General features: G+C 39.1%; 1 protein-coding gene across 1 annotated transcript; it reads right to left on the bottom strand.

Moving 5' to 3' along the window:
• Nucleotides 1–2,217: 2,217 nt before the first annotated feature.
• LOC126028671 (vomeronasal type-1 receptor 4-like) lies at nucleotides 2,218–3,156 on the bottom strand. The gene has a single exon (XM_049787608.1). It carries the CDS (start codon nucleotides 3,154–3,156, stop codon nucleotides 2,218–2,220), a length of 939 nt encoding a protein of 312 aa, XP_049643565.1.
• Nucleotides 3,157–27,173: the final 24,017 nt, after the last annotated feature.

Genomic DNA, 27,173 nt, shown 5'->3' on the forward strand with positions numbered 1-27,173 from the left:
TCTAAGTAGAACTTTGCATTATGCTATAATCAGATTAATTTCTAAACCAAGTTATGTCTAGCCTTATCTTGATCCTTTATCTACAACTATCTAAGATGCTCAATTATACTATTCTCATAAAAGAAATGCGCAAAACTAAAAATCATAATAGATTTATACTGTGAACAAAATAGCTGTATACCATCACTAATCATTAATGTAGCCATTAATGTCTATTACTCTAGATATCAAAGAATATGGCTACTGTAATAGTTACTATAAAAAGTTTACATTAAAATTTATTAAAGATAAAAAATTTGTATAGAGACAAATGTGAATTACAAGTCTTTCACAGTTGTATTTCAGGCACATAGTGACATTGAATTAGGGCCATTCCCATCACCACTGTTGACCCTAGTTTCACCCTAGTTCCCAGCATGCATTCTATACCTCCATCTTTGCCCTCTGGACTGCTAGTATAACAGGTCCCTTTTTGTGTATTGCTTATTATAGTTTGAGTCTCTTGATTTTATTGTCATTGACTTTGGTTTGGGTATTTATATCTGACATTTTTAATTTCTACTCAATACTCCTGAGACCAGTTGGCTCCTGGGTTCTATATACCTTTTCTTTTCTTGATTTATAGGAAGACAGAAATATGAAGCGGAACAAAATGATTCAGTAAACGTATTTTTTAAAAAATTTATTTAAAGAAAATGCATCACATAGTTGACATAACTAATCATAATACATTTGTTGCAAGATATCAAAAGCAAAGTTATTAAAAATATAAAATAGAAAAACTACATAGATGGAAGAGAAAGGCAAGAAGAAAAATTCAGTAGCGACTATATTTTTTGAAAATTATTGAATCATCAATGAACTCATTAAAGCACTAGGAGGAAGTTTAGTAAGCTCTTCTTTTTTTCTTGTTAAGAATAAAAGTTAAAGAAATACAGTAAAAATGGTGTGAGAATAAAAGGTCCAATTCCTCATACAATAACTTACATTTCCTAATTTTCCTTGTATAGGAACAGTTCCCCCCTTTGATTAGGGCTAAATGTTTATCCTGAAGCCCCAATTACTCTTCTCTGGGGTTTATGTCTTGGGTTTTGGATTTCAAACACACCCAATTACACTCTCTATCCTCCAGGAAGATCAAATATACCTTGCAGACCCATCAGATTTCCAAGTAGCACAGTCTGAGAAACAGTGGAATAAAAGCATTTGAGGAAGGCCATTGTCCTGTGAAAAGTGAGGTTGGTGCCTCACGTGCAATTTCAGCTTTAAACCTCAATTCTGAAGCTTTAATTCGATTGACTCTATGGGAACCAGCATCCGGATATATTGGGCATGGGCTAAAAAATGAAGCTTTGAGATAAGAGGAATCCAGACACCCCTTTAACTCTTGAAGTCAGTCCATCTCAATGGATTTCAGAACCTGATGCTTGTTGACATCAAGGGGATTTCCCCCTCTTTCCTGTCTAGATCTCCCAAACTAGTGTTTCAACTTTGACTTTGGTGTTCCTGGGTTCAGTATGATATTTCTAGACAGCTGAGTAATATGAGAACTCTTGCAAGGTACCTTGTATTTCTTGGGATCAGCAGTGCTTACTGCTTGGGATAAGGGCTTACTCCTGATTTATCCCTCAGGGATGACTTTATTGCAGGGCTTGGGGACTACATAAGAGCTGGAAAGAACCAACATGGCCTTGTCCAAGGCAAGTACCTTACCCACTATCCTATAACTGTAGCCATATGACTATATTGCATATATGTTTTATATATATAATCTCCCTGAAAAAGAGCTTATCATAGTAATACTTGAGCTTTTCTCTACCTAGAGATGTTTAAATACACAAGAATCCATTGAGAACTCTCCAGTGACCACAGAACTCTTATTTCACTACTCATATTTGAATAATCTTTCCATAAGTATGAGAACCATATGGTCATGGACTACAACATAAATGAGAGCAGTTGGCACCCACTCTGCTCCTTTCTTCTTGACTGACATCTTAACAAGTGTAAGGAAACCAGGCTGCTTTACTGAGTCCTCCCATAAACCCCTAAATCTCCCCCATTACAGAGACAAAATGCAATAGATTTTAGGATGTCTGGGTGTATCACATTGATATGTGGCTTGTTCTTCTGATTCTATCTTTATTTAAGCAACGTGCTTGAATACATCTTATGTTGGAATAATCAGTTGAATGTTGTACAAAAATACCAATTATACTACTTGGGAGTATGATAACGGGATTTCTTATTTTTCATCATGGCAAAGGATGCTCTGAATACAGGGGAATCTCGCCTCATAACCAGGAAGGGGCTCACGGTAGGAAAACACAGAGAAATGATGTTTTCAGTATTAATCAGCCACCAATTTTCATCATCAAATAGAGCCATGAAAATACGAAAGAGAGAGGCGAGTATGTAAAAATATACAAAGGTGCTCACCAGAACAAGAATTCTTTGGGTGGCTCTGGACTCAGCTGAGGATCTGGAGGAAACATGATTCCTGTGGATGTGTTGGACTCTTTGCTTGTGCCTGTACAGGAAGAGTATCATGGAACCATTGGCCCAGACAATGAGCACAGAAAACAAAAGTTCAGGGAGTACAAGTAATATCAAATAAACTGGGCCAGAGACATTCTCATTATCATAACTATAACAGTAGCCCAAATCTCTTTTGTTTGTGATATTTATCATACTCCAGTTACCAGATATGTACAATATGTACACAGGAAAAATGATATTAACAGACACATACAGGATCCAGCAGAAGGAAACTGAGACAGTGACATACTGAGGAGCTTTGACTTTCAGATCCTTGCAGCAGGAGTCCATAGGGCTGACCATAATGGCCTGGAAGACACTCAGGACACAGGTAGTGCCAATGGACATGCACTTGGCCAATCTTTGAACGTACCGAAGGAGGCAGCATTCTAAATCACTGATGAAATGTGTCAGACCCAAAGCTGCCAACGTTTGGGGGAGTCCTTTCGAGAGAATGGCCAAGGAGTTAGACACAGTCAAATGCATAAGAATGAAATCTGTGGCCCGCACTCTGCCTTCAGTGCAGTAGAGAAACAGGTAGTGGTAGAGAAGAGAGCAATTTCCCAGTGCTCCCAAAAGAGTCTCTGATAAAATGATTATTCCTGTGGCCACATCCATGAATGGGTTTCTCTGTTTTCACAGTAGAATCTGATCGAAGTTAGCAAACCCTACTTTGAAAAAGAAATCTCATTCAACACATTTTGCATCTCTACACTCAGTTTTGTTAATTTTGTGTGGTTGCCTAAGTCAGTAAGATGAAGAACATGATGGGTAAATTCCAGAGTCTTTTTTTCATGGGAGAGTCAGGTGTGAGATGAAATTCTCTTAACTGGATTAAGTATTAATGCCACAGCAAGAGGAACAAGAAGCAGGATGGATCATCAGGATAATAAGCAGAAACTGTCCAGCAGTGTTAGAAAAGGAAAAAGTGGGGCCGGGCGGTGGCGCTAAAGGTAAGGTGCCTGCCTTGCCTGCGCTAACCTTGGACGGACCGCGGTTCGATCCCCCGGTGTCCCATATGGTCCCCCAAGCCAGGAGCAAACTTCTGAGCACATAGCCAGGAGTAACCCCTGAGCGTTACCGGGTGTGGCCCAAAAACCAAAAAAAAAAAGAAAAGGAAAAAGTCACCACTGTGCCAACCCCATTAAAATCAATCTTTAAACTAGATGACTGAACTAAATTTATAGATGAAACATGGAGTTCTTTTTCCTTTTATAACTGAAACCCAACTACAATCATATTTGTAATCATGTTGCTTAAATAAAGATATTATTTAAAAAAATAAATAAAATGAATATTTTTATATTTTTATCAGAATTTCTTTTTTCAGGAACAGAGAATATATGAACTACATATAAATGATACATATTATATGTAAATGACATGCATTAAAATAAAGAACGTGTTCTGATCAAACCAGAAACAAAACCTGATGGTAAGAGGAAGTCAGACAAAGGTAAATAGAAATACAAGAGAGGGAGAAAGAGAAGAAAGACATCACAAGAGAGTCAAGTATTTTACTGAACCAATAATTAAAATATTTTTGACCCATTAAGTGATGCTCTGTGCCTGCTCCCAGATTTTTGCTCTGGGGCCACTCCCCAGGGGGTAGGAGGACTACATGGGTGGAAGTAATTGACCCCAGCTTGGCAGCATGTTCAACACAACTGACTCACCCACTGTGCTATCTCTCCACCTCACAGAGGGTGATTTGTTAAGTAAAAATTTACTTACCAAGAATGGGAGTCAATGGGTTAGCATAGCAAGTCGTGCTTTTGCTCCATTGGCATTTATATAAATATCCATAGTACCGTAAGCCCAGCCAGGAGTGGTCTCTGAGTTTGGCAAGCTAGGAGGGTGACTTGAATAATGCTAGGTTTAATGCACAAGGACAACAATAACAACAAAAAAATTATTTAGCAGATAAACTTAGCTGACCAAAACTGGTTTGTGTAAATACATCTCACCCTCTGTTTGTTTCTTCCTATGAGAGAATTCGTGTTCAAACTTTGGTTTCAGATAAACAATGACTCTGTACTAATGTAATGAAATTCATCATAAAACTATCCCAGATATTTTGTTGTCGCTTTGATTTCACTGCTGCTATTGGAGAGAATATAAGTATAAACATTGTAGGTGCTCACGTTAGCAGGTCTGGCCTTGGGGAATAGATTGCTCAGTTAGTTGTCTGTGGTGCCCACAAAGAGTCCTCAAAATTGATTGTGCCTGTGGATGCACCCATTACCCCTGTGTGGACAGAAAACCAATATGACTCATCATTGCAGAGGAATCACATTTTACATAAAAGGTGCCCTTATACTCTTAAAATCTGAGACCCAAATGTTCTTACTCCTCCTGCATAAAATAACATGAAGTGAATAATATGTTCACACATTTCTTCTCACAGACCAATCTACCTGCTCTCAAGCCTAAAATATTTCTTCTCTCTCTACAGAAGGCATTTTACTCACCATAATCACCGCACCACATATTGTGTTTGTCTTATATATTTTTAACAAGTCTTTCACAGTTACATTTAAGGTACATAGAGAGTGACAGTGAATTAGGGCAATTCCCACCACCAGTGATGACCTCTCTCCGCCACTGTTCCCAGCATGCATCCCACTCTTACTCCCGACTGTTAGTGTAACAGTTTTGTGTATAGCTTGTTGTAGTTTGAGTCTCTTGATGCTATTGCCATTGACTTTGCATTGGGTATTTAGGTCTGATCATTTCTTATTTCCACTAAATGCTCATAAGACCACATATTTTCAATGAACACTCTATGGGCATGGCATGTCCAAAGTTAAAAAAAATTTTATCTGGAGAAATACAAATATGTACATGGATTCTCCACAAAATGCACTTTAATTATACTCTTGATTGTAAGCATGGCTTGCCATGAGTACACTTCAAAATAAAATGAACATTTCATCTATGTCTCCTGTACTGCAGGGGAACAGATGCATTTGCTAACTGCCAGATCTGGCACCTTAAATTTTCTTTTGCTCATTACTGGGAAGGAATTATTCTCTCTCTCTCCCTGTGGCTCTGCCTCTAGACCTGTTTTTGCCCCAGCCATGAGCACTTACTCAGCCTTCTTTTCCAGGGTGAATTCTGCCTCTCATGCTGACATGCAGAGCAGCTGTGGGCACTTCTTGTAGGCTCAGGAGCTCCCGTGAATGTCGATGTACCCAGTGCTGTGCGAGTGAGGTGGCCAGACCTGATATAAATTTCTGGGCAGTGACCTCACCTCCCTGCAGAACTACAATTATCACTTCCCCTGCACTGGAGTGACAGGAGAGGCCTGGGGAGCTGAGATACTTCAGGAAAAGTTTTTAGAAGTTACTAATTGCCTAAAGCAGTGGCAAGTTTCTGGTGGCTTTCTTCAGGGAGATTTTGTGGTGTTTGGGGGAAAGGCTCGTGTTATTCAAGATCACTTAATGATGAAAGTTTCAGAGAAGGAGAGAGTAGGGAGGGACTGAGTCCACATCAGATGTCTATGTGCAAAATGAAATCAATTTACTAACAGAATTAGAGCTCTGTCCCTTGATTGTGTTACAAGAAAATAATGTAGTCAAAGAATCTGTCCTAAAAAATTACATTATGGATGAGTTCATTTGTGTCTTCCAAGGACATGATGCGATGGTGGGTTAGAAACTGGAGATACTGGTGGAAATAGGTCAAAGTGGTGGAGGGATTGGTGTTGGAACATTATGTCAGTAATAAAATAATGAGACAGGCATTGAAGTAGGTGCTAGTGCCACTCTCCAACAAATGTTCATTCTTCCTAGAAAAATATTTTTGTTGGCATCTATTTTATAGAAATGATCATTAAGTTATTAATTCCTTTACACGTCTTATCTTTTTTTGAAATAAGGACAAGAACATATTTCCTCTCCTGTATGCAACTTAAGCTATAAATTTTATTTTAGTCAAAGAGATGATGGCAATTTTTGTGTTCATGAGGAAATCAATATTGATTTGCATCTGTGTCTCATCACCCTAGATTATTTTTGGAACATTATCTCAATAATAAAATAATGAAATAGACTTAGGACTAAGTGCTAATACCAGTCTTAAATATCAATTTTTCTTGTAAACATATTTTTATTTCATGCAAATGATCATTAGCTCATATATTTTATAGAAATGATCATCATCTCCTAAGTCCTTTACATCACTTAAATTCTCTAAAATAACAACCAAGAACTTATGTCCTTTGTGTATGTTACAATTCAGGTATATTCTAAGATGGATGATGATGATGATTGTTAAGTTTATGAGAACAACAATATTTATTTTGGGAACATTCTGAAGGAGGCTTTCTCCTATTTTTTTTTAAATCTCAGCTTAATTCCCCCCCATGTGTTTTGATTTATTATTTCCTTGTGATTATAATAAAGTCCATAAACCAGGTCACTTATTAACGATGAAAATTTATTTCTCACAATCAAGAGGTGGGGCATTTAAGAAGAAGCTGTGAGAACATCCAGTATTTTGTGAGGATGGACACCGTATTTCACCAAGAGCAGGGCATACTCCTAGCTCTGTGCTCAGGAATGAGTCCTGGTGAGGTTGAGCTGAGCCACATTGATGCTGGAAATCAAAGATGAGTTGTTTCCATCCAAGGCAATGCCTTCCATGCTATCCAATCAACTAACCCTTTGTTTAGAGAATCACTCTGAAAAATAGTTTTTCATAATAAAATGTACTTTATTATCTGTTTAGGAAGGTGCATATACATGAAAAATTCTGGAAAATGGTTTAAATGGGATCAACACCCACTATACATTTCACAATAATCTGAAATAGGCATCAGGGCCATCAGGTCAACTTCTTTGATTTAGGACGAGGATTTGGAACCAAACCTGCTTCATTCCCCTCTGAGATAGTGGATGAAGGTGACTCCCATAATAATGGCAGGGCTGAGACCAGAATGCTTTATTGTTCACTTTCGCCTTCTGAGATTCCATGTTACACAGAGAAAAACCTCAATAGCTTTTTTGGGGGGTTTTGTTTTGTTTTTTTTGGGTCACACCCAGCAGCACTCAGGGGTTAATCCTGGTTCTATGCTCAGAAACCGCTCCTGGCTGGCTCAGGGAACCATATGGGGTGCCGGGATTCTAACCATTGACCTTCTGCATGCAAGGCAAGCACCCTACCTACATGCTCTCTCTCGAAATCCAATAGCTTTTAGTGTGAGGTGGTGTATATCACTAATACATGGATTATTCTAATATTCAATTTTTAATATTTTCAGCATCATGCTTAGTTAAAAACAGAACAGTGTTCTAAATATATGTTTTAAATAGTTTTAATTATAATCATGGGATCTCCTTTTTATTATTAGGGCAAAGGAAAGTCTGAATATTGTGCAGTCACATCTCATAACCAGAAAGGGGCTTAAAGTAGGAAAACACAGTGAAAAGATACCTGAAATATTAAACAACAATCCATTTTGATCATTTTGAAACAGAACCAGATACATATTAAATAGGGAGGAAAGTGTGTAAAAACACACAAAGGTACTCACCAGAACAAGGATTCTTTAGGTGGCTCTGGACTCAGCTGAAGATCTGGAGGAAACCAGATTTTTGTGAATGTGTTGGACTCTTTGCCCATGATTGTACAGGAAAAGAATCATAGAAGCACTGGCCCAGATTATGAGTACAGAAAAGGAAACTTCAGGGAACACAATTAATGCCGAATATAAATGGCCATTGCCTTTCTCACTGTAGTTCACATAACAGTATCCCCATTCTCTTTTCCTTGTGATGTTTTCCATGCTCCATTTGCTAGATACATTCAATATGTGCAGGGGGAAAATTAGATGAATAAACATGTAGAACATCCAGCAGAGAGAAATAAACGCGACAACATACTGTGAAGCTTTGACCTTCAGATCCTTCCAGCAGGAGTCCATGGGGCTGATCATAATGGCCTGGAAGATATTCAAGAGACAGGTGATGCCAATGGACAGGCCCCTGCCCACTCTCCCAACGTATGAAAGAAGTTGGCATCCTAAATCACTGAAGACATGTTTGAGCCCCAAAGTTTTCGTTGTATGTAGGACTCCTTTAGAGAGAATGACCATAGAGTTGGACATAGTCAGGTGCAGAACAATCATGTCTATGGGCCTCACTTGAACTTCAGTGTAGTTAAGGAGAAGGTAATGACAGAGAAGAGGGAGATTTCCCAGTGCTCCCAGGAGAGTCTCTGCTAGCATGATGGCTCCTATGATTATATCCCTATAAAATGTTTCCTGTGTCCATAAACTGTCATCTGAGAGAGGGCAGCCAACTTTCCTTTGAGCAAAAAGACTCATAACAGAATTTAATCCCAAGCCTAATTATATTTTTGTGCTTTGGTTGGGTTGCCTTAGACTGAGATATTGATTGATTTATTTTTGGTTTTGGAAAATACACAACTCTATTCTGTGCCTAATTTTAGCTCTGTACTTGGGTTTTACTCTTGGAAGGGTCAGGAATCATGTAGGTTGCCAGGAATCAAACACAAGTTGACAATGTACAGGTCAAAAACCCTGCTCACTACAGTATCATTCCTTCCCTTGTGTGAGTCTGCAGGAGACAGAAAAAAGTAGAGACAAAGTTCAATGATTTTCAGAAGGGTTCAGAGTAAGATATTAGATGTTATAAATAAGTTAGGTAGTTTTAACTTAAAGTATTCATGTTCTCTTAACTAAAATTATTCATCTAAGAGTATGAAGGTCAGAAAGCAGAACCATTCATGAGAGAATACACTAAAATGCCAGTACTGTTAGAAAACAAACGGAGACATCTCATTTAGACCATTGTGTTCCTAAAAGTTAACTATGAATATATTTGTAAATGATGTTTTAAAGATATTTAATAAAACAAGGAAAGGAAAACATTCAATACTGTTCACACAGAAATCTATTCGAATGAATATTTGAATTTAACTTGAAGATATGTAATAAGGTTTTTTTTAAAATAAGGAAAAAGAGCATTATTTCTACACTTTGAATCAGAATGCATCTCTTAATTAGCAGTGAACTTATTTACTACATATCAATAAAAACATATTAAAACCAAGCCCTGGTTCTCATCAATCTACATACCAAAACATGACACAGACCTTGATCAGAAAACAGAGAGCAAAGAGGGGAGAGAGAGTGGGAGAGGGAGGATGGCCAAAGAGAGGGAACAGGATCCCATATCAGACCCAATGCTGAAAAGTATGACAGTAATGCTGATAGGAAATACAGCACAACAGTATCTCATATTATTTATTGTTGCTCTGATATTGCTGCCATTATTCGTAACACTAGATATGACAAAACTGTACAAATTCACATTAGCCAATCCAGCAGTAGGAAATTAGAAGCCCTGTAAACTTAGAGCAGTTTTTCTGTGGCACCTACATGGAGTTCTCAGGACTGAGGGTGTCCGTAGATGCACCCACAACCACTATGTAGACAGAAAGTCAATATGACTCAGCAGCCTCAAGGAATCTCATTCACCTCAAAGCTGTCCTTGGATTCAGGTTCTCCCCACTCCCACATACAGGAATATCAAAATCATATGAGCAACTGGCCCCCATAACTCATCTCTGCATCTGTCTTTGTATGTTTCCATGCATGAAGTGTTTCTTTTCTCACTTGCACAGATCAGTCATGTGGATAATAATCATTCAACCACATATTTTCACTGGGTCATGTTTCTAGTTTGCATTTAATACATAAAGTCTAGAGAAAAATAAAATATATTTGACAAAAGTAAAATAAATCAGTAATGCAGCATGGTTTCTCCAATGATGCACTCATTTATTTTTGTTTGAAGGGCCACATATCAGCATACTCAGGGCTAACTTCTGTCTCTTTTCTTAGGGATCACTATTGAAATTGTTTCAAGGGACCATGTGGCATATCTGAGATCAAAACTGGATCAGCCAAGGGCAAAGCAAGTGCTAACACACTGTGCCATTGTTTTGGCCCCTGGATGCACTCAAGTCTTATGCTTTTATTCAGCTTTTGAGTCTGACCATTGGGGATGCTCTGAGCTCCCCCCTAAATACAGTGAACATTTCACTTATAACTCTTGTCTGCAGGAAGAAAGATTTTCTAACGACAAAGGTTGGCACTTAAATTGATCATTGCATCACAACTGGAACTGTGCCCATAAACTCCCTCTGTGAAAAATCTCAGGAGTACGAGGAACTGGCAAAGGGTTTTAGGGTTCATCTCATAAATTCAGGGGAAGGAATCATTCTCTCTCCCCCTGTGGTTCTGCCTCTAGATCTGTTTCTGTTCCATCCATGAGCACTTACTCAGCCTTTCTTTCCCGGGTGGATTCTGCCTCTCACGCTGACATGCAGAGCAGCTGTGGGTACTTCCTGTTGCCAGGAGAGCAGGCTCAGGAGCTCCTGTGATGATCTCTGTACACAATGCCTGTGGGAGAGTGGTGACCAGACCTGATATAGGTTTGTGGGCAGTGAGCTCACCTCCCTGCAGAACTGCAATTATCACTTCCCCTGTAGTGGCCATGACAAGGGATGCCCAGGGAGCTGAGACAACATCTTGGAAGTTACTAATTGCTAAAGTAGTGGCAAGTTTCTGGTGACTCTCTGTAGGGACACTTTTGTGGTGTTTGGGGAAAGATCCTGTTATTCAAGATCCCTAAATGAAGGAAGTTTCAGAGAGTAGGGACGGACTGAGTCCACATCAAATTCATTTATGTACAAAAAATAAACCAAAGACCCCACACCAGGCGGGGAAAATCCACGAAAGTACACTGGCCCAGTGGGGCCCAACTGAAAAACTGTGAGTGTGACCTGTATATGTCTGTCTACTGTCCTATTGCGAGAAACTCTTGCAAGTGGGGCAAAAAGAGGCTCCAGAAAACTCGCTCGCCCAGAGGCCATTTTCAGGGAGGGACTACAGAGCATGAAAACTGGCAAGACTTTGCAAAAGCCGGCTCCCTGTGTGTGACACCAGGCAGGGAAAATCCACGAAAGTACACCGGCCCAGTGGGGCCCAACTGTAAAAAACTGTGAGTGTGACCTGTATATGTCTGTCTACTGTCCTCTTGCATGAAACTCTTGCGAGTGGGGCAAAAAGAGGCTCCAGAAAACTCGCTCGCCCAGAGGCCATTTTCAGGGAGAGACTACAGAGCATGAAAACTGGCAAGACTTTGCAAAAGCCAGCTCCCTGTGTGTGACACCAGGCGGGGAAAATCCACGAAAGTACACCGGCCCAGTGGGGCCCAACTGAAAAACTGTGAGTGTGACCTGTATATGTCTGTCTACTGTCCTCTTGCGAGAACCTCTTGCAAGTGGGGCAAAAAGAGGCTCCAGAAAACTCGCTCGCCCAGAGGCCATTTTCAGGGAGGGACTACAGAGCATGAAAACTGGCAAGACTTTGCAAAAGCCGGCTCCCTGTGTGTGACACCAGGCAGGGAAAATCCATGAAAGTACACCGGCCCAGTGGGGCCCAACTGTAAAAAACTGTGAGTGTGACCTGTATATGTCTGTCTACTGTCCTCTTGCGTGAACCTCTTGCGAGTGGGCAAAAAGAGGCCCCAGCGGAGCATGGCTGCTCTGATTCGCTACGCGGCCGTGCACTCTTTCTAAGGAAAGAACACCATTGCAACAAGAAGGAAAAATTACACTAAGAACGGTGCTATATCACAGAAGCAAACATTTCTCTCCGGACTGTCTTCTCTGTTGCATGCTCGGGCCTAAGATTTGACCCAGTGTGAGGCTTCAACCACGGAGGACTCCCCTCCCTTAGAGGCAAGTCAGCCCATCCAGAAAGGGAGGAGCCAGAGGAGTGTGCTGCCTGCATCATATAGACAATGAATACCACCACAACACGTAGAAAAACCCACAATACAAGTGTGACAATGGGGAAACAACGCAGGCCAGCATCAGACATAGAGAATGAAGATGACAATTCTGAGGACCAGATAATGACCAACCAACTAATCAACCTCTCAGATAAGGACTTTAGACTAGCAATATGAAAGATGCTCAAAGACCTCCAAGAAACCATGGATTAAGTTGAACAGAACACTAATAAGAACCAAGAAAATATGAAGACAGAAATCACAAAACTCCAAACTGAACTAACATGTCAACTAACAGGACTGAAAAAGTCAGTAAACGAAGTGAATGACAAAATGGATAAGCTCTGGGACAGGGTATCAGAAGCTGAGAATAGACTTGGTACTGTGGAAGATGAGATACATAACAATTCCATACAGCAGGAGAGATTGGAAAAAAAACTTAAAGCAAATGAACAGACAATGGAAAAATTAGTCAAAGAATAAGAACAGATGAAAATAGAAGTCTATGATAAGATAAACAGAAACAACTTAAGAATCATTGGAGTCCCAGAGACCCAGGAAGAAAATTTCCAGGAAGAATCAACGGTCAAGACATCATTAAAGAGAAACTTCCAGAGCTAAAGAATATATGTGATCAAATCCTGCATGCCCGAAGAGTACCAACCAAAAGAGACCCCAGAAAAAGCACCCCAAGACACATCCTAGTCACAATGACAAATCCCACAGATAGAGACAGAATCTGAAAACAGCAAGATCAAAAGGGGAAATCACGTTCAAGCAAGCTTCCCTGAGATTTACAGCAGACCTGTCACCAGAAACACTCAATGCCAGAAAGCAGTGGTGGGATATTGTGACAAGACTGAATGAAATGAATGCTTCACCCAGAATACTATACCCAGCAAAACTCACTTTCCGGTTTGACGGAAGAATACATGGTTTCACAGACAAAAAACAGCTCAGAAACTTCACAGACACAAAACCAGTCTTAAGAGAAAAACTGAAAGACCTAATCTAAGACAAGACTACCCAAAAGACACACCAAATTTTGAAATAAAGATGGCGTTAAATCCCAGGACAATTCTTTCTCTCAAAGTCAATGGACTAAATGCACCAGTTAAGAGACACAGAGTGGCTAAATGGATCAAAAAACTCAATCCAACCTTCTGCTGCCTACAAGAAACGCACCTGAATAGTCAGAACAAACATAGACTCAAAATAAAAGGCTGGAGAAAAATTATCCAAGCAAACAACATCCATAAAAAAGCTGGAGTGGCAATACTAATATCAGATAATGCAAACTTTATACTCAGGAAGGTTGTAAGGGACAAAGATGGACATTTTATATTAATCAAGGGGTACGTAGAGCAGGAAGAATTCACTCTCCTAAACATATATGCACCCAATGAGGGGCCAGCAAAATATTTAATACAACTGTTGACAAATCTAAAAAATAATATCAACAACAACACAATAATTGTGGGGGACCTTAACACGGCTTTGTCACACTGGATAGGTCAACCAGACTGAAACCCAACAAGAATATACTAGACCTGAGGAGAAAAATGGAAGAAAGAGGCCTAGTGGATATATATAGGACACTCCATCCCCAGAAACCTGGATACACATTCTTCTCCAATGTACATGGGACATTCTCCAGGATAGACTACATGCTGGCACATAAAACATACCTCCATAAGATCAAGAGGATAGAAATTTTGCAGACTACCTTTGCTGACCACAAGGCTCTGAAATTATTTGTGAACTCCAAAGGGACTCAGAAGAAACACTTTAACACCTGGAAGTTAAACAGCCTCATGCTCAATAACCAGTGGGTCCGAGATGAAATCAAGGAGGAAATCAAAAGGTTCCTGGAAACAAATGACAATCAAGACACAAACTCTCAGAACTTATGGGACACAGCAAAAGCAGTACTGAGAGGAAAATTTATAGCTTTGCAAGCACACATCAGGAAGGAAGAAGGAGCTTACCTGAGTAGCTTAATGACACAGCTAATAGAACTAGAAAATGCTCAACAAAAGGACCCAAGAATAGGAAGACAGAAGGAAATAACAAAGCTGAGAGCAGAAATCAACGAAGTGGAAACCCAAAAAACAATCCGAAAGATCAACGAAAGCAGAAGTTGGTTCTTTGAAAAAATAAACAAGATTGATAGACCACTGGCAAACCTAACAAAGAAAGAGAGAGAGAGAGAAACTTGATAACTCGTATCAGGAATGAAAAAGGAGAGATCACTACTGATATGACAGAGATTCAAAGGGTAATCAGAAACTACTTTGAAAAACTCTACGCCACTAAAAATGAGAACGTGGAAAAAATGGATAAATTCTTGGACTCTTATAATCTTCCACGGTTGAAGGAAGAGGATGTAGCATATCTAAACACCCCCATCACCATTGATGAAATTAAAACAGTAATCAAATGTCTGCCGAAAAAGGAAAGCCCAGGTCCAGATGGATTCACTAATGAATTCTATCAAACTTTCCAAGAGGAACTACTGCCAATCTTGGCAAGAATCTTTCATGAAATTGAACAAGCAGAAACACTTCCAAATAGCTTTTATGAAGCCAACATCACCTTGATACCTAAACCAGACAGAGATGCTACAAAAAAGGAAAATTACAGACCAATATCGCTGATGAATGCAGATGCAAAGATCCTCAACAAAATCCTGGCAAATAGGATTCAATGCCTCGTTAAGAAGATCATCCACTACGATCAAGTAGGTTTCATCCCAGGAATGCAAGGCTGGTTTAACATCCGTAAATCTATCAACATAATACACAACTTCAATGAGAAGAAAAATAAAAACCACATGATCATATCAATAGATGCAGAGAAATCATTTGATAAGGTCCAACACCCATTCTTGATCAAAACTCTCAGCAAGATGGGAATGGAAGGAACCTTTCTCAATAAAGTGAAGGCCATCTACCACAAATCAGTGGCAAATATTATCCTCAATGGAGAAAAACTAAAAGCCTTCCCTCTAAATTCTGGCACAAGACAAGGCTGTCCTCTCTCACCACTCCTATTCAACATAGCACTGGAAGTACTTGCTATAGCGATTAGGCAAGAAAAGGATATCAAGGGAATCCAGATAGGAAAGGAAGAAGTCAAGCTCTCACTGTTTGCAGATGACATGATACTCTACTTAGAAAACCCTAAAGACTCTATCAAAAAGCTTCTAGAAACAATAGTCTCATATAGCAAAGTGGCAGGCTACAAAATTAACACACAAAAATCAATGGCCTTTCTTTACACCAATAGTAATAAGGATGGAATGGACATTAAGAAAACAACCCCATTCACAATAGTGCCACACAAACTCAAATATCTTGGAATCAACTTGACTAAATATGTGAAGGACCTATACAAGGAAAACTATAAAACTCTGCTCCAAGAAATAAGAGAGGACACACGGAAATGGAAACACATACCCTGCTCATGAATTGGCAGGATTAACATCATCAAAATGGCAATACTCCCCAAGGCATTATACAAATTTAATGCCATCCCTCTAAAGATACCCATGACATTCTTCAAAGAAGTGGATCAGACACTTTTGAAATTCATTTGGAACAATAAACACCCTCGAATAGCTAAAGCAATCATTAGGAAAAAGAATATGGGAGGAATTACTTTCCCCAACTTTAAACTGTACTACAAAGCAATAGTTATCAATACAGCATGGTATTGGAATAAGGACAGGTCCTCAGATCAGTGGAATAGGCTTGAATACTCAGAAAATGTTCCCCAGACATACAATCACCTAATTTTTGATAAAGGAGCAGGAAATCCTAAATGGAGCAGGGAAAGCCTCTTCAACAAGTGGTGTTGGCACAATTGGATAGACACTTGCAAAATATTGAACTTAGACCCCCAGCTAACATCATGTACGAAGGTAAAATCCAAATGGATTAAAGACCTCGATATCAGCCCCAAAACCATAAGATATATAGAACAGCACATAGGCAAAACACTCCAGGACATTACAGGCATCTTCAAGGAGGAAACTGCACTCTCCAAGCAAGTGAAAGCAGAGATTAACAGATGGGAATATATTAAGCTGAGAAGCTTCTGCACCTCAAAGGAAATAGTGCCCAGGATACAAGAGCCACCCACTGAGTGGGAGAAACTATTCACCCAATACCCATCAGATAAGGGGCTAATCTCCAAAATATACAAAGCACTGACAGAACTTTACAAGAAAAAAAACATCTAACGCCATCAAAAAATGGGGAGAAGAAATGAACAGACACTTTGACAAAGAAGAAATACACATGGCCAAAAGACACATGAAAAAATGTTCCACATCACTAATCATCAGGGAGATGCAAATCAAAACAACGATGAGATACCACCTCACACCCCAGAGAATGGCACACATCACAAAGAATGAGAATAAACAGTGTTGGCGGGCATATGGAGAGAAAGGAACTCTTATCCTCTGCTTCTGGGAATGCCGTCTAGTTCAACCTTTAATGGAAAGCGATATGGAGATTCCTCCAAAAACTGGAAATCGAGCTCACATATGATCCAGCTATACCACTCCTAGGAATATACCCTAGGAACACAAAAATACAATACAAAAACCCCTTCCTTACACCTATTTTCATTGCAGCACTATTTACCATAGCAAGACTCTGGAAACAACCAAGATGCCCTTCAACAGACGAATGGCTAAAGAAGCAGTGGTACATATACACAATGGAATATTATGCAGCTGTCAGGAGAGATGAAGTCATGAAATTTTCCTATACATGGATGTACACGGAATCTATTATGCTGAGTGAAATAAGTCAGAGAGAGAGAGAAAAACACAGAATGGTCTCACTCATCTATGGGTTTTAAGAAAAATGAAAGACACCCTTGTAATAATCATTTTCAGAAACAAAAGAGAAAAGAGCTGGAAGTTCCAGCTCACCTCAGGAAGCTCACCACAAATAGTGATGAGTTTAGTTAGGGAAATAACTACATTTTGAACTGTCCTAATAACGAGAATGTATGAGGAAAATGGAGAGCCTGTCTCGAGTACAGGCGGGGGTCGGGTGGGGAGGAGGGAGACTTGGGACATTGGTGATGGGAATGTTGCACTGGTGATGGGTGGTGTTCTTTACATGACTGAAACCCAAACACAATCATGTATGTAATTAAGGTGTTTAAATAAATTAAAAAAAAAACAAAACCAAAGACCCTGGGAAATTAGTAGCTATTCTATGATTGAAGTATGAGAAACTCGTGCAGTAAGAATGTAAAACCATGAGGCTTTTCTCCTAAAAAATTATGAATAACTTTCCACTTCGTTTATTTTGGAGGGGAATTCAAATGTAGTCAGAATAGTAGTTCTTCATCCATGTTCATATCACCTTTTCACAAGTATTAATATATGGAAACTACAGCCAACCTGGATATATAAAATAATGAGCACAATGTAGTTTATATGGGCAGAGAATTGTCTCACCTTTGATCTAATCTAAGAAAGAATATGATAACACTGAATCTTCCTAGTTCTACTGATTCAGTTTGACAATTCTGGGGCCTTCATAAATATGGCCAGGCAGATTCCCCTTTCAACCTAAAGGCACAACATCCCATAGCCACATCAGACACCCTCTCATACAGAAAACATTCAGCTCCACAACTGAATTTCTTTGAACTGTCAAGTCCCCAAGTGTCTCAGCTACAGAGGTCCTGGGCCAGGTGACCAAATGCCCATTTCTATAGTGTCTCCAATTTTCATTGATTTTCAGTCCTCGACAGTTATAGCCAACTTGATGGGAAATTTCAGAGAATATCAACAAATGAGCAATATCACTAACAGAGAATGCTCAACTAGTTCCAATAAGGTTCACCCATTCTCAATGGTTTTAGTAACACCATTTGAGAGTTATAAAAGTTGTCATAAAATGACCCATTTGATCTATGTTTGGATAATACTATTCACCTTCATGTTGTAAAAAACAATATAAAGTAAGTTTGTTTGTGTCTGCCAGAGAACATGCTGGGATGATGGGTTAAAACTGCTATGCAGGGGCTGGCAAGATGGCTCTAGAGGTAAGGTGTCTGCCTTGCGAGCGATAGCCAAGGAAGGACCACGGTTCGATCCCCTGGCATCCCATATGGTCCCCACTCAAGCCAGGGGCAATTTCTGAGCACTTAGCCAGAAGTAACCCCTGAGCATCAAACGGGTGTGGCCCGAAAAACAAAACAAAAAACAAAACTGCTATGCAAACGATAATTGCCACTCTAACACCATTTTCACTGTGCTCTTTTGACTTTAAACATTAAAAAAAATGCTTAAACTTTTGAGGTTAACTTAAACTAATATGCATGTGCATGGAAATGTAAAATATTACTATGCCTTCAAATTTAAGGAGTTTCATAAATTTTATGGCTTTTGATTGCTTGGTGTACTGCTAAGAAATGTTATAATGGACTACAAGCTGGGGACTTGAGGGACAAAGTAATTGTACATGGATTCGGTTTTAGTTTTCTTAATGTTCCTTGACTGTAAGATCAAAATTAAGGTGTCAGCAGGGGGATTCTTCTGAGAACTCTGTTTTTGGGTGATTTTTTTCCTTTCACTGTAACATTACCTGGTCCTCTTTCTTTGCATCATTGTTCACATAATTAAAAATAAATTTAAAAAAATTAAAAAGAACTGGAGATACTGGTGGAAATAGTCACACTGGTGGTGGGATTGGTGTTGGAACATTATGTCAATAATAAGATAATAAAGCAGGCATCAAACTAAGTGCCAATGTCACTCTCAAAAATGTCAGTTCTTCCTAGAAAAAATGTTTGTTGGCATATATTTTATAGAAATGATTATTAACTTTCTAACTACTCTTAATGTCTCTGAAATAATGATCAAGAACATATGATCTGTGTGTGCAAGATAAGCCTCAATTCAATTATATTCTAGTCCACTCTGATGGGAGAGTAGATGCTTAAAGAAAGCAAATTGATATACATCACACCACAGTATTTCAACCACAGTGCCTTGAAGGAATAAAGAAAAGGGTGACAGGAGGAAATTGGAAGGAACACTGGTGGAGGGAAGTGGACATTGTAGAGGGATCTAAGTTGAACATTTTACATCTGAAACACAATCATGAGTAACTCTGTAATTTATTGTTCCTAAATGCAAACATAAAGTAGTGTGTTTGACTAAAGCAATGCTTCTCAATGATGAATATTGTCCAAATATGTTTGAACTATTTGGGGGTCTAATCATGGGATCTCCTAGGGACTATCAGGGCAAAGGTGAGTCTGAATACAGTGGAGTCATGTCTTATAACCAGAAAGGGGTTCACCAATGGAAAGATAGAAAAATGGGGCTTGTGGTTTTAATCAACCATCAATTTTCATTATTACATATAACCAAACACTTTTGAAAGAGGGAGGAGAATATGTGTAAGACGCTCAAAAAGCAAACTTTCTTTGGATGACTCTGAACTCAGTTGGGAATCTGGAGGAGATTTGACACCTGTGAATGTGTTGGACACTTTGCCTGCGCCTGTCCAGGAAGAGAATCATGGAGCCACTTGCCCAGAGCGTGAGCACAGAGAATGAAAGTTCAGGGAAAAATGAATGCACAATAGACTGGGTCATTGACTGATTTCTCGTAAGAGGTCACATAACAGTGCCTCCATTTTCTTTTATAAGTGATGTTTTTCTTTCTCCCTTTGCTAGATACATATAACACATGAAAAGGAAATATTAGATTAATTAACATGTAGAATATCTAGCACAAGGAAACAGAGCCTGTGACATACTGTGGAGTTTAGACTTTCAGGTCCTTCCAGAAGGAGTCCATGGGGCTGATCATAATGACCTGGAAGACACTCAAGAGGTAGGTAGTGCCAAAGGACACGATTCTGCCCACTCTTTGAACATGTAAAAAAATCATCATCCAAGTCACTGAGGATGTTTTTCAGCCCAAAAGTTTCCATTGTCTGAGGGACCCTTTGTGAGACAATGATATTTTGTCAGTCACTGTCATCCGTGAGAGGGGAGCGCTCATTCCTCTGAGCAAGAAGGCTCATTACAGGAATTTCACTCCAAGTATAAGTTTTCTTCTGTCCTCATGTGAAGTGGTCTGAGACATCAAGTATTTATTTACATTTGGGGGAGTCAAATCCTTCTATGCCAGTCTTAATCTTGGCTTTCCACTCAGCAATTATTCCTGGTGGGGCTCAACAACATATGTGGCAGATAGAACCTTGGATCTGCCATGTGCTGCTCTATCTCTCTAGATACTCCAAGAGGCACCAAGACGTAAATAGAAATGGAGAATTATTGACTTAAATTATTGACTTTTATGGGAGTGTCACATTTTTGAAGAAATATTTTTCACTATGTTTAGGTTAATGTATTACAGGAACAGAAAATGGCTGCTTCATGAGGAGAATAAGTTATATGATTCTACACATGTTGTGGAACAAAAATGTCAACTCTGCCCTAACAGAAAATAATCAGCCCTGAATGGAATATTGAACCAATTTTATAATTTCTACCAATTTTTAGGAAGAAACAGTATTTTATTTACAACTTTGAAACAATAAAATCTCCTAACTAGAATATACTTATAAACTATATTAAAGGAAAAATGATTAAAATTTGCAACAGGTTCCTATTAAACCACAAAGATTAGGGCCAGAGTTACAGTCTAGTGGGTGTGCATGTGCATAGCAAATGGAGAATCCTAGTTTGAACCCTGACATCTCTTTTGGTAACCCAAGTACTGCCAGGAGTGATTCCTGAGGGAAAAACAGAAGAGATAAAAGGGGAGGGGGATGTCTGCCAAGAGGCAGGCAGGGAAGAGGGTATTGGGGAGGATGGGAGGAAAAATGGGACTTTGGTGGTAGCATATGTGCATCGGTAAAGGGATGGGTGTTAGATATTATATGACTGAAACTCAATCATTTGAACAACTTTGTACCTGTGTATCTTTTTTCTTTTGTTTTGTTTTGAGGCCACACCCAGTGACACTCAGGGATTACTCCTGGCTCTGTGCTCAGAAATCACTTCTGGCTCAAAGAACCATATGGGATGCCAGGGATCGAACGTGAGTGCGTCCTGGATTAGCTGCGTGCAAGACAAATGTCCTACCGCTTGTGCTATCACTCTGGCCCTTGTACCTGTGTATCCTATGGTAATTCAGTTCAACAATTTATAAAAGCAATCATCCTTAAGTTACTATTTACCGCATAGAAAATGGGGTGTTATAAGCAAGCTTCTGGCATTTGACAAAATCCAACACCAATGCATAATGAAAACACTTAGCAAAATAGTGTTGGAAGGAACCTTCCTGAATAGAGTTTCAGCTATTTATGAAAAGCCCACAGCCAACATTATCCTTAATGGTGAAAAACTGAAGACATTTCCACTAAGGTCAGAAAATAGGCAAGGCTGTCCATTTTCTCCACTCTTATTCAACATAGCTTTAGAAGTACTAGCATTAGATATCAGACAAGAGAAGGGAATTCAAGGAATCCAGATAAGGAAAGAGGAAGTCAAACTATCTCTTTTTGTAGATGATATGATGATATACATAGAAAACCCTAAAGAGTCCACAGTAAAACTCTTAGAAACAATAAGCCAATACAGCAAAGTGGCTGACTACAAAATCAATACACAAAAGACAATAGCATTCCTCAATACAAATAAGGGTGTAAAGGAGAAAAACATTAAGGAGTTGATTCCATTTAAAATAGTATCTAAAAATATCAAGTATCTGGGAATTAACCTGACAAGAGAAGGGAAAGAGCTATACCATAAAAGCTACAAAATGCTCCAGAAAGAAACGAAAGAGGACCTAAGAAAATGGAAGAATATCCCTTGCTCATGGGTAGGAAGAACCAACATAATCAAAATGATTATCTTACCTAAATTACTATATATATTCAATGCAATTCCTATCCAAATTCAGACTCCATTTTTAAGGAACTAGAACAATCAGTTATAAAATTCACCTGGAACCACACAAAAATCTAGGTTAGACAAATGCATACTGAAAAACAAGAAACTGGGAGGCATTTCTTTGCTTAATCAGAAGCTTTACTATAAAGTCATAGTCATCTAAACAGCATGGTATTGAAATAAGACAGAGTATCAGACCAGTGGGTTAGAACAGAATATCCAGAGACATACCCACAAATATATAGTCAACTAATATTTGACAAAGGATCCAAGAACATGAAATGGAATAAAGACAGTCTCTTCAACATATGGTGTTGGAAGAACTGGATAACCACCTGTAAGAAACAAAAGATTGATCCATATCTCACCCCCTACACAAAAATCAACTCAAAATGGATTAAAAGCCTGAAACTCAGACCCGAAACTATAAAGTTTATTGAGAGAAAAATAGGTAGAACACTACAAGACTTATACCTCAAAAAAGTTTTTGATGATGGAATGCCAATGGCAAGAGAAATAACATCCAACATAAATAAATGGGACTACATGAAACTAAAGAGTTACTGTATGGCTAAATAAACACTGGCTAAAACTAAAAGACAACTAACAGAATGCGAAAATTGTTCAGACTCGACACATCAGATAAAGAGCTGATATCTAGGATATACTCAGAAAGGTGAGCTCCACAAAACCCAATAAAACCATAGAAAAATGGGAAGAAATGACTAAGGCACTTCTCCAAGAAAGAACAACTGATGGCCACAAAAAACACATGAAAACATGTTCACCATCACTCATCATTAGAGAAATCCAAATTAAGACAATGAGGTACCACCTAACAACAGTGAAGATGGCACACATCAGAAATAATGGGCCCAATTTCTGTTGGCGAGGATGTGGTAGGAAAGAGACTCTCATCCATTGCAGGTGGGAATGCTGCCTGGTCCAACCCGTATGGAAATCAGTTTGGAGGGTACTTAGTAAACTCAGAATTGAGCTGCTATATAATCCAGCAATTGCACTCCTGGGTATCTACCACCAAATTGGAAAAATATTCATCCCAAAGTATGTATGCACTCCACTATTTATCACAGCACTTGGCACAATAGCCTTAAGTGGAACCAACCTCTATGCACAACAATGGATGAATAGATCATGAAGATGTGGTATTTATACACAATGGAATACTACATAGCAGTTAGAAATGATACAATCATGCAATTTTCAGCAACATGGATGTATCTTCAAAATATTATCTTAAACAAAATTTTTAATTAAAAAAATTTTGGTTTCTGGGCCACACCCAGTGGTACTCAGAGGTTAAGTTTGACTCTTCTCTCAAAAATTGCTCCTGGCCGGCTTGGGGGACTATATGGGATCTGGGGGGTTGAACTTGGGTTTGTCCAAGGCCAGCTGTTGGAGGCTGTTAGAGCTAGAGAGCAAAATGGAGTCTCTAATGCCTGATACATAAGGCCTGTGTACCTGACAGGCAGCCACTGTGGCATTTACTCCCTGGACCTAAAAGAAATGTTAACCAAACAAGTCACAAGATGCTCCAGTAAACCGCCCGAGTTGCTAAGATAAGATCACATCCTGTTAAGCTACCATTGTGAAAGAATGTCTGTGTGATATAAGTCTATGCGATATAAGGGTATGTTGTAAAACTGGAAAGTCCTTCCTACACGACCCCCCTACTTTTCTATACCATGGAAAAGTACTGAAAGCTACTTCCTTATGCTGTAGAACTATGTAAGCTTGTCTTGCCTTAATAAATTGAGCTCTTGATCAGCCAGCTTGACTTGAGCTCATTTCTTTCTCAGCCTCTTTCCTCCTTTTTAGGTTGGATACCGCTCGTGACCCACGAATTGCTTCGTGATCCTCAATCCACCCTGCGGGCAGGATCCTAGGGGGTCGCAGCCAGCCACTTGCAAAGCAAATGTCCTACTGCTGTGCTATCACTCTGACCCTTAAATATCTTATAGAAATGATCATTAAATTAATTCCTGTATTTTCTGCTCTATAAAATTTGCACCCAACCATAAGACACACAACATAGTTTTTTATATAATTTTTATTGTGACCAAAGTGAATTACAAGTTTTTCTTATTATATTTAAGGTACAGAGTGACAGCAAATCAGGGCTTTTTTTCCACTTGTGTTGTCCTCCCTCCACCCTTGTTCTCAAGATGCATCTGATACCTCCCCTTTTGGCCCCCTGAACTGCTAGTATAACAGGTCCCCTTTGTATGTAGCTTGGTGTAGACTGAGGGTTTTGGTTTTGTTGTTGTTGGCTTTGTGTTTGGTATTTAAGTTTGATCATTTTTATTTCCACTCAAATTTCAAGTGACTGTTTGCTCCTGGTATCATCCACTCCCCCCCTCAATTTATGAGGCAGAACAAGATGATTCAAGTTTTGTGGTTCTGTTGGAAAACAAAACAAAAGCAACCAGCAACAGCAAAAACAAACAAAAACAAACAAACAAACAAACAAAAACCAGGAAAAACAGTAAGAAGAAAGTAAAAAGCAAAATAAAGGAAAAGAAAAAAAAACAGGGGAAGGGCAAGTTTTTATATTTATGTTTTGCATAGGCACAGTAAGTGTTGGGGATATTAGAAAGGGAATTCTCTTGGCCTAAGAGATTTGGCCTAAGTTTCTCCACTCCTGATGCATACAGTCACGGGAACTACAAGCTCTATACATGCTCATTATTGAACTCTAAGATCTTTCTATGGTGCCAGGAAATGTTCTGCTCAGTTGTGGCTGCCTTAATCAGACCTCTATCATTAGAGCTCTTAGTATATGCACAGATCCTAGGACGAAATCTAGAATAGAGGTTTCCTTTATGGTTCTAGAAGTTCTGCTCCGCCATGGTTATTGAAGTCAGTCTTCTGTAATTAGTGATCTTGGTTTTTACACAGATCATAAAATGAAGCCTAGTATAGAATCTTTCCTTATGGTTCCAGAAGTTCTGTTCAGTTATGGTCGTCAAAGTCAGACCTCTAGAATTAGGATTTTAGTTTTTATACAAATCCTAGTCTGCAGCCTAGACTAGGATCTTCCAGGAAGTGTTCTGCTTCGTCGTAGTTGTCAAAGTCAGTCTTCTGTAATTAGTGATCCTGGTTTTGTACAGATTATAGGAAGAAGTGTCTTCTGATTTTATGTTATCATTAGGAGATAGGGTAGGGCTCTCTGCTCTTTGATCAAATTGTTGCTATTTCCTTATGGTCAGGATATCGTATCTACCTGGCACAAGTTGGTCCAGTGTGGTATTAGGAACTCCCCGGGGGGAGTTTGATACCTAGTGCTGTTTCGGAAAACTGTGTCAGTTTTATGTTTGGTATCTGGGGTTTGTTGTTGGATGGTCGCTGTCTGATCACATGGAGTCCAAGTTGAGTTCCCATGAGAAGTGTTCAGGTTGGGAGTCGACTCTATATTATAAAATTTATAGGTTCTTATACGTAGTAGATAAGAGCTTGTTAATGTGCATTAGACTTCCCCTTCTTTAGTATGCCTATGCAAAAGGGAATGGTGACATGTTATATTGCTGGTGCTTTGGGGACTTAGAATGATAGGCTATAATTGCTCTGTACCCTGGTTTTGACACGAACTTTTATCCCAAGCTACACTTTTTCTCCTAGAATTTTATATCAAACAGAACCAAAACAAGTGAAATTAAAAAAAAAAGAGCCTGAGTAGTGGTGCAGCAGTAAGGCATTTGCCTTGCACGTAGCTGACCTAGGATGGACTGTGGTTCAATCCCCCAGCATCGCATACTGTACCCCAAGCCAGGAGTAATTTCTGAGTGCAGAGCCAGGAGTAACTCTGAGCATCACCAGGTGTGACCCAAAAAACAAAATAAAAAAATAAAATAAAAAATAAGAAATAGACTTAAAATAATAATAAAAATAATAAAATTAAAAAATAGATGGTGGAGACTACCTGTATATTTGGAAATAAACACACTAAGAGGCATACCTATTGAAGTATTAAACATACAGAGAAAATGTAGCTATCCCCATGAAGTATTATGAGATATTCTTAGAGTGATGAGATCCAGGGCACCTTTTTATCCCACATCATTTTCTTATTGAGTTTGAGAAAAGGTTTGCTGCAGTAAGGGATCAGGTAGTGTGCTTGAGCTGAGAGTCCCTCTGGAGCTGACTCTGATAGAATGCAAAATTCCACATATGGAGGGAGGAGTGTGAGAGAAGGATCACATAGAATGAGTTAGCAGGAGTGGTGGTTGCAACTTTTTGCTAGGGCACGAGATTTGGTATGAGAGGGTTTACTTTCTCATTGGAAGCTGGGTGGTGTATTATTGGTGCAGGAGGTTGGTCTCAATCCCAACTGGGTTAAAAACTGAGGCTAAAAAGGGTTAGATAGGAAGGAATAATGGGTAAGGATTGACGGACTAGAGGATAGAAATGAGTTCTGATGGGAAAGGGTAGGAGGGATTATATATAAGAGAAGCTATATACAATATAGGCATGGGCTGTTTACCTTATAGATTGGGCAGATATAGAGAAGTCCTCTGTATACAAACTCATGCCCAATTATCAACAGACATTAGAGATTAATTCATCAGTTGTTGGAGGTCTGACCTCCTAGGATGGGTCTGAGCACTCAAAAATAATTGATTTAAGATAAATAATTAACTAAAATATAGGTGAGGAGATAAAGTCAAAAAAAGAAAACAAGAGTCAGAGAGATAGCATGGAGGTAAGGCGTTTGCCTTACATGCAGGTCAGTGGTTTGAATCTCGGCATCCCATATGGTCCCCCGTACCTACCAGGGGCAATTTCTGGGTGAAAAGCAGGAGTGACCCAAAATCAAACAAAAACAAAAACAAAAACAAAAAAAAA

This window comes from Suncus etruscus, chromosome 14 (genome assembly GCF_024139225.1).
Source record: "Suncus etruscus isolate mSunEtr1 chromosome 14, mSunEtr1.pri.cur, whole genome shotgun sequence".
NCBI lineage: Eukaryota > Metazoa > Chordata > Mammalia > Eulipotyphla > Soricidae > Suncus > Suncus etruscus.

Excerpts from the sequence above, each read along its gene's own strand:
- LOC126028671 (XM_049787608.1), bottom strand. The coding sequence starts at position 3,156 with ATGGATGTGGCCACAGGAATAATCATTTTATCAGAGACTCTTTTGGGA.